Source organism: Ixodes scapularis, unplaced genomic scaffold (genome assembly GCF_016920785.2).
Source record: "Ixodes scapularis isolate PalLabHiFi unplaced genomic scaffold, ASM1692078v2 PGA_scaffold3__209_contigs__length_174095766, whole genome shotgun sequence".
NCBI classification, from domain to species: domain Eukaryota; kingdom Metazoa; phylum Arthropoda; class Arachnida; order Ixodida; family Ixodidae; genus Ixodes; species Ixodes scapularis.
This window is the reverse complement of record NW_024609868.1, coordinates 143,810,164-143,818,760: the sequence shown is the minus strand read 5'-3', so window position 1 is coordinate 143,818,760 and position 8,597 is coordinate 143,810,164. Positions and strand designations below refer to the sequence as shown.

At 46.9% G+C, this 8,597-nt stretch overlaps 1 protein-coding gene across 1 annotated transcript; it reads right to left on the bottom strand.

Annotated features, from left to right (window-relative positions):
* Nucleotides 1-483: 483 nt before the first annotated feature.
* Nucleotides 484-3,027, bottom strand: LOC120850139 (uncharacterized protein K02A2.6-like). Its single transcript, XM_040222537.1, has 3 exons — nucleotides 2,548-3,027; nucleotides 2,313-2,446; nucleotides 484-1,621 (listed from the first exon to the last, which is right to left on the bottom strand). Exons 1-3 carry the CDS (start codon nucleotides 3,025-3,027, stop codon nucleotides 484-486), a joined length of 1,752 nt encoding a protein of 583 aa, XP_040078471.1.
* Between the last annotated feature and the right edge of the window lie 5,570 nt (nucleotides 3,028-8,597).

Genomic DNA, 8,597 nt, shown 5'->3' with positions numbered 1-8,597 from the left:
TGAAGCATTGCAGAATGTGTCATGTCATTGGCATTTCAGTTACGTGTTTAGAGACTCCAAGGTGGTCTAACTGGACTATAATTTGTTTGTTGTGGCGAGCAAAGTGTCCTTGGTTTGTCCAGCACTTGAAACAATTTTTTTTTTTTTTTTAAGAATATCTGTTCCAAAAGCCACTTTTGTTGCTCCGAAACACTGTTTTCGCTGCTCCAAAAGCCACTTTTGTTGCTCCGAAACACTGCTTTCGCTGCTCCAAAAGCCACTTTTGCTGCTCCGAAACACTGCCTTGGCTGCTCCAAAAGCCACTTTTCCTGCTCCAAAACACTGTTTTGGCGGCTCCAAAAGGTGCTCCAAAACGGCTTAGGCCAATCACATCACTGCAAAGGACATATTGCGACGGTACTGTCATTTTGGCGTCTGTACTATCACAGACCGAGGTTCTTCCGAAAGACGTACGACTGTTCCAGGAACCCATCTCCTGTTTTCTTACCAGACTTTCGCTTTATCGCCTGGGGCCATGGCAGGGGCTCGTATAGAGTGCTGGTCAGTGTAAGTCTTCTGCTGGTTGCACTCGTGACGCAGCTTGTCGGACACGCTTTGGATTATTTGGGGCTTTAGTAGCTTGCTGTGTGTAGGAACTGGAGTTCTTGTCCTTCTGCTGTACAGCCTCTGTGCAGGTGAACCCAGTTCTTCACTCCTTGGCGTGTTTCTGAAACTGAGGAGGGCCATTTGTATATCGCTTCCATCCAGAGAGCATTTTCGGAGAATCCCCTTGGCAGTTTGAACGGCTCTTTCAGCAAGACCATTTGACTGCGTGTAATTGGGACTTGAAGTCACATGTTGGAATCTCCAGTCTCTGCTGAAGTTCTTGAATTCTTGTGCTGCGTAGCAGGGACCGTTGTCTGTTTCAATGACTCTGGGGACGCCATGAGTTGCTAGCCACTCTTTCATGACGTTTACAACTGATTCTCCTGAGAGCTTCTTGAAGTCTAGGTATCCAGAGTAGCTGTCGACAATGACAACGTAGGATCTTCCTTCGAAGTTGAAGAGATCTGATGCTACTCTTTCCCACGAGAAATCTAGTACTTCTTTGAGCCAGTAAACAGTCTTGCAGGCTCTCTTTAGACAGATGTTTATGCCTAGGTATCCAGCGTGGACCTGGACGAGCAGTCTGTTCCTCCAAGTCTTCGGAATGACTATCTGCTCGCTTCTGAACAAAATGCCGTCATGCACATCGAGTTCATCTCTAAATGACCAATACAGCTTCATTGGTTCACTGAGCCCTCTTGTGGTGCTTGGCCATCCTTCTTTCGTGGCTTGGATCACTTCATGGATTTCTTTGTCTTGGTCAATGTCCCTCTTCAGTTCTTCCACTGTTTCAGGTGACATGGGTACAATTGTCATCACTTGTATGTCATCTGTGTATGCACCTGCTGACTCGTTCTTGATGCAGTCTTTGCTTAGTAAATTTGCGATCACGAGTTTTGTTCCTTTCTTGTAGACAATGGTTGGTGCGTACTGCTGTACATCGAAGAGAAGTTTTTGTAGTCGAGGAGGGGCTTTGCTCAGCGGCTTCTTTGCAATACTCTCGATCAGCTTGTGGTCACTCTCTATGGTTAGCAGTCTTCCGTAGATATACTGGTGATATTTCTGGCGGCCGTAGCAGACCGCTAGTGCCTCCTTCTCGATTTGAGGGTAGTTCTGTTGTGCTTCTGTCATTGCTGCTGCGGCGTAGGCAACAGGCTTTCCTTGCAGGAGAACACTCCTAGGGCTTTTGAGCTTGCATCTACTGAAAGGGTCATAGCACCATAAACGTAGCATGCAAGTGTTGGTGCACTCTTCAACGCTTGCCTGATTTCGGTCAGCTCCTTGCTCTGTTCCTCTTTCCACAGGCACTCACTGTCCTTGGTGATGAGCTTTCTCAGTGGTGCAGTCTTGTCCGCAAGGTTGGGCACAAACTTCTGGAGATACTGGATCATCCCTAGCAATCTTTATAGCCCGGTCTTGTTCTTCGGTTCATCTAACTGGTCGCAGCGGCTACCTTTTCTTGGTCTATCTTGAGTCCTTCTGCAGTGATTTCATGACCAAGAAACTTGACTGCAGGCCTGCCAAAGACACACTTGTCCTTGTTGAGTTTAGCGCCAGCTTCTTTCAGAGCGTCCATGACCTTCTTTGTACTTTCTTGCGGCTGTTGGCTTGTTCCGGCATACACCAGGATGTCGTTCATGGAGCTGACGGCGTTCAGAATCTCTTCCGGGATTCTGCTGACTTGTTGCAAAACTTCCGGTGCTGTGGCTATTCCAAATAAGCAGTACCTGCCCCATGGAGTGCTGAAGGCTAGATACTTCTTGGTGCGTTCCGACACTTGCATTTGCCAAAATCCTTTCTTGAGGTCTAGCAGAGTGAACCGCTTGGAAACTCTGACATGCGCAACAATTTCTTCCATAGTCTTGAGAGGATAGTTTCATCTTACGAGAACTTTGTTCAGTTCCACTGGATCGACGCAGATCCTGATCTTTCCTCGCTGCTTCACAACAACCATTTCATTACAGGATGAAGTTGGTTCTGTGATTTTTTTTCGATGGTTTCTTTCTGTTTCATGCTCGTCAGCTCTTGCTTGACCTCATCCATGAGTGCATATGGGACTCTTCTTGGTGGCTTGTTTTCCAACTTCTTGCTTGCTTCTCCTTTGACACCGGCATTATAAACAAAGTTCTTGATGCAACCGATGCCCTGAAATATTTCGTCATCTTCTCGCGTTGCTTGGACTGTGTGCACTCTCTTCACGAGGTTGAGCTCGCATGCGTTCTGACCCAAAACTGGTGTCATGTCGGAGTTCACGACGAGAAATTTCAGCTTCGCCGGCTTATTACGAACAGTGCATGTTTCTTTCACCTCACCGATCACTTGGACCTTGTGATTGCTGTATGTGGTAATTCTCTTGACTGGCAAAGGAAACACTTGTAGTCTCATGGCTTGGACGTTCTTGTTTGGCAGGACGTTGCATTGCGCTCCTGTGTCCAGTTTCATCACAACTTTAGCTCCACACTGACTTGCTTGTCTTGATTCTCAGCTCTGACACATACATTTCTTCTTCAGGGTCTTCGCGGTTGTCGATGGCATGGACCTTGTGTGGTACCGTACTTCTGCTTGATCGGCACACTGCAGCAAAGTGTCATTTCTTTTGGCACTTGTTACACGTCTTGCCGTACGCTGAACATTCTTTTGGTCTGTGAAATCCTCCACATGTGCTGCATGCTTTTCTTGTCATTCCAGAATTAGTCGGCGCTCGCTCTTTTGTCTCCGCGACAGTTTATTTTCTTGGTAGGTGCTTTGTCTTCTTCGTGACGGCGTCGACAGTCTTTGTTTCTTTGTTTGCGATTTCTTCGAGCTGCTGTGCCGCCTGTTCGCTCACCATGCAGAGATTCACGGCTTTCTGCAGGGTGACAGTCGGGTCGCTTAGCAGTCTTTCTCTGACGTCGTCGTTAATGACGCCAACAATAATGCGATCACGTAGTAGTTCGTCAGTCAGCTCACCGAACCTACATTTCTTTGCTTGGAGTCTTGCGGCCGTCAAAAACTTGTTGAAGATCTCGCCCTCTTTCTGCTTCATTTGATTGAACCTGTATACCGTCCGTAGGCGTGGTCGACTTTTAGGTGGAAGTGCTCTTTGAACCGTTGCTTTACGATGTCCAGGTTCTTGTTGTCTTCGCTCACTGGGAGCGTTCGGAACACGTTCTGTGTGTCTGGGCCGGGAGGCACTCACTTGATCGAATGACGTGTTAGCGAACGCCCACGTTTCACCGAATGACACTTTAGCAAATTGTCGGACGCCGCGAAGCGGCGTTTTCGGGTGGGCCAAGTGGGCTCACATTTTTTGTAATGAGCCGCCGCAAACTGTCGCCGCGAAGCGGCGTAAGCGCAGCGCGGGGGATGGGCCAACGCGCCTCCCCGTTATTCGCTAAAAAGTCGATTCGCTCAAATGTCGCGGTTTGCTAAAACGTCATTCGCTCATGTGATATGGACCCGTCTGGGCCGATGACAGTCATGAAGTTCGCTACTTGAACTTCGGGAGGTTTCTTCTGTAACTAGATCGCTGTTGTGTACCATTCGTAGCTCTGAAGCCAGTCGTTTCAGGCATCTGGCGACTGCGACAACAGATCAAGAGGCTTCGGCGTCTTTATACCACGTTCCATAGTTGCGAAATTGGCGCTCACGTGCGTCGGCTTGTTTGTCTTGCCTTAACAACCTCTTCGCTCCGTCGCTCGAATCTGTGTCTGTATAGTTTCTGCTGAGGTTCTTCTTGTTAGATCCTGCTTCTGACACCATGTCAGAAAACAATGTTTACTGATTTGACTCGGGAGCGGATTACATGATGGTATGCCATGGCTGGATCTCGGCGTCTGTGGCTTCTTTCTTGACAATTATTGCCTCTTGGAGCGGTTGTGCAGACGTCGTCGAATCTTGAAACACCGAAACGTGGCAAAGAAAGCGGTGCAGACGACACTTGCACCTGGCACACGCCTGCCCCAATCCCGCCCGTCGTTGGGTAGAGAATCACGTGACATCTCATATCACGTGATGGCCATGTTCTTGGCGGCCCGAGGCCAATGTTGCCGGGCGGAGCCGAAGTTTCGGTTTTGATTTCCGCTCGTGTTTAAAATTATATTTAAAAAATATATTTCCCATTTTTCGCGAAGCAAATGACGTAGTGTCTTCTACTAGGGCTTTTTAATGCGAAATCACTCATTATCCCGAAATCTTCGGAATTGAGCGGAGTTGCCTTAATACTTCAACGAAATTTGAAATATTCCCGTCGTGTTCAAAAATAGGTTGAATTTGACCCACAATATCCGTAAATGACAATCGCACGTTTGTATTTTGAGCCTGGTGGCTGTATTTTTCGTTATAAACGGCCCACTCTGGCATGCGCTCAGAGCAGGCCCAGCGGAGATTACGTGACATCCAACGCAATCGTGACGTAGGTCGTCTCGGGACGAGCAAAGCTACGGTGAGGCTGACGTCGAGAGGATGGCCTAGTCGTTCCAGCCACCGAAGCGGCTGCTTTTGTACAAATTTTGAGTGACGGGTTAATCCTCTATAATCTTGTAGAGGGACGATAGCGACTTCTGCGACACACAAAAGGCATTCTCGGGAAGAGGGGAGTTCCCGCTTTTCCTCTTCTCTCGTTGTGGCCGGAGGCGAGAACTCACCGTCACTATAGTCGGTTACAAGTCAAGAAGGTAGGAGAAGCTCCTCCCACAAGTGTGATGCGCCCGTTTCAAATCTCTCCGCAGTCGAAAGAAGAGTTCACTGGAAACGCTCCTTGTTCCGCTTCAATGGATTCCCACTTGTCTCCGATCCCGCTTTTTAAGAAAGCGACCTTTGTATTCATCGAAGAGGGAACCGAGCCCCTGAAAGCAGCCTTTGTATCCTTCGGGGGGGAAGCTAATCTCCGAAAGTCGTATTTGTTTCCGTCGGTGGGGGAGAACTCTAATCTCCCTCTCGTTGCTTCCACAACGCTAAGTCAAAGTCGACAGATAAAGCAAATATGTACAGGAAGGCAAGACCCTCCTCGCGCGTTGTCCGCGACGTCACGGAAACGGTGGGACGCTATTGGATGCGGAGGTGGCGGAGGGATATCCGATTCCCTTTGAGGGGCATTTGCCGCTACCTTCTTGACCTGTAACTGACTATAGCTGTCAAGGTTCCTAGACGGGTATTACAAACGAGGCGTTAGCGACATCCACCAGGTGCTCTTTGCTAATCGTTTAATTTGTTTTAAAATTCCTTTTCGAGACTTTTTTTAACAAGATATTGGTATGTTCGATGTGATACTGCTCCTTTGAACACGTATAGACCAAAAAATGAGCGTCGAAATTTCGTTTTAGTATCCCTTTAAAGGGATATTTCAACAAAATTTGAAATATACCCGTCATGTTCAAAAATAGGTTGAATATGATCTACAATATCCGTAAATGACAATCGCACGTTTTTATTTTGAGCCTGGTGGCTGTATTTTTCGTTTAAACGGCCCCCTGGCAAGCGCTCGGAGAACAGCCAGCGGAGACCACGTGACATCCAACGCAATCGTGACGTAGGTCGTCTCGGGACGAGCAATGCTACGGCAAGGCTAACGTCAAGAGGATGGCGTAGTCGTTTCAGCCACCGAAGCGGCTGCTTTTGTATGAATTTTGAGTGAGAAGTTAATCTTCTATAATCTTGTAGTGGGACAATAGCAACTTCTGGGTCACACAAAAAGGATTATCGGGAAGAGGGGAGTTCCTCCTTCCCCTCTTCTCTTGTGGTGGCCGGAGGCGAGACAGTTGCCGTCACTAAAGCCCCTTGATAAAGGTGTTTTCACAAGTACCGCCAACCATTGTTGTGGAAATGCGCAAGACACGTGCCACGAGCGGGTGCTCCGCCGCCATTCGCTTCCAAGGGCCGCTCATTTCAGTGCTGCGCCGCCATTTGCTTCCAAGGGCCGCTCGAGACCTGGGCCACGTGCGCTCGCGCATTTGGCGCTACTTGCAAAGACAAACGAAAACATATCGAGGGGCTTTAGCCGTCACTACCTCTCAAGGTTCCTAGACGGGTATTACAAACGAGGCGTTAGCGACATCCACCAGGTGCTCTTTGCTGATCGTTTAATTTGTTTTAAAATTCTTTTCCCTGACTTTTTTTAACAAGGTATTGGTTTGTTCGATGTGATGCTGCTCCTTTGAACACATATAGACCAAAAAATAAGCACCGAAATTTCGTTGTAGTATCTTTTTAAAGATTTCCGACGGCTATTTTCCCTCCTATGTATTTCCAACAAAAGGAGCTCAATGCTTTCGATGAAACCATGGTAGCTTTCATGGCAAGGAGCCTGAAAAAAGGTACCTATTTAGGTGGGGTCTCGCAGTGGGACCCCACTGGGATCCCTTCCTTTTCCTCTACCTTCGTTCTTCACTTCTTGCATTTCACTATCAAGCTGAAGTCTGGGTGAAAGAGAGTGTAGGCCACCTGCCCATAATGTCTAAAAAAGCTAACGGTTCAACGACTGTCTACTCAATAACAATAAACTTAGTATTGTTCAGAGATATAGTTTATTAATTGCCCAATGTATCGCATCTGATACAGTCAGTATCTTTTGTAGATGAAGAAGAAATTGCGATATGTCTACATTTCCACAGCGTGAGAGCTACTAACAACCAACGAAGTGCAGTATCAGTCTGGGCATTACAGGGTTAAAAGGTTGACTAGAGGTGTTCCACTGTATGCAACAAATAATTTTATTATTCATCAGGCTGCAGCTTCCGCTGCTCCTTCTTCAGTTTTTCTGCGGCGTGCTTCAGCCATGTTTTTACAATCTCCCGAAATTCTGCCTTGTCCGTTTCCAGCCGCTTGTTTTTCCTTATGGCTCCTGAAATAAATTTTGAGATTTATTTTAGTTGATCATATTGGTATGTATAACCATATTAGAAACTCAAATATGTGTAATGCCTGAACCTGTTTTAATTACAGGGTGTCATACAACCTACAGACAGTGCTATGAACACTGGGATGAGGTTGCCATATTTCTTGAGGGCTGAGAAGGCTCAACAGAAAAAGATAATATGCTAGTACTGCGAGTGACATCAAAGGAAATGGGGAGCACATGGTACATAGCCTCGAATATTACTTCTAGTAATAGTACGTCGCTACCGTGTACCACCACAAGTAAGGTTTGAGTTTACCTACCACATGATTCCGTGTTCCCTTTTGTATTGCTCACAGTAGTATGTTACACGGCAAAGCTGTTGTAGCACTGCAGCGTCGAAATGTATTTTCGCAATGCGAGATCTTGCGTTGAAAGTACACTTAGATGTTTACTGAAGAAGTTTCCGAGGTTGTCTGTTCTTGGTCATAACTCGTTCCAGGAGCTCAAAGCATCCTAAAAATCCCCAAATCACAATCGTGCGCCGCCTATTTCCATATTAAAAATGTTAATAAAGTTAGTTTTTCTGCGATATATCGCAGAAGCTGAACCATTGCCAAACAACGAACGGCGCTCGTCAGCCAATCGGGAGCGGTAGTTTCCCGGAAGGGGTGATTCGTATGTGCGCTACTTTCCAGAGTGTTTTGGTTCCGTCCACAGTGGCTATATAAGTTGTGCCCTCTTAGCCGCCTAATCGCTCAGAGTCCGTTAGAAACCGCATTTCCCACATGATAAGAATTATGGACGGGATCCTTGAGGCGAAGGAAAACGTCTTCCGCGAGCATCGCAAGCGAACGCCCCGGGAAGCAGACGAGCTGGCACATCGCTCCCTCTGAAGAAGGCGAGGGAAAACGTAGTCCTCATGTATTTCTATCGTCACGGGCTTAATAATCTGTCTTGTCACATGAAACTTCGAATATATATTAACTGGCACATACTATGTTATATGAAAACAAAAACAAGCATATTTAAAAGCCTCTTTAGTGCCCTTATAGGTTTGAAGTGTCTCTGTCAACAAAACTATTAGTGGAATTTCATAACCTTGATTGCTAGATGAAATGCAGAAATGCCAATCTAGGGCCTGTGGCTTTGTCAAGCGGTCCTTGTGGCAACTTTTTACACACGCCTCCAGTATCCT

What these genes read in the sequence shown, in the direction of transcription:
- LOC120850139 (XM_040222537.1), bottom strand. Translation starts at nt 3,027, where the DNA reads ATGAAACTGGACACAGGAGCGCAATGCAACGTCCTGCCAAACAAGAAC. An exon ending in CACAGAACCAACTTCATCCT is followed by an intron (nt 2,447 to 2,547) that starts GTAATGAAATGG and finishes TATCCTCTCAAG; the next exon opens with ACTATGGAAGAAATTGTTGC. An exon ending in TTCAGCACTCCATGGGGCAG is followed by an intron (nt 1,622 to 2,312) that starts GTACTGCTTATT and finishes TATCTACGGAAG; the next exon opens with ACTGCTAACCATAGAGAGTG.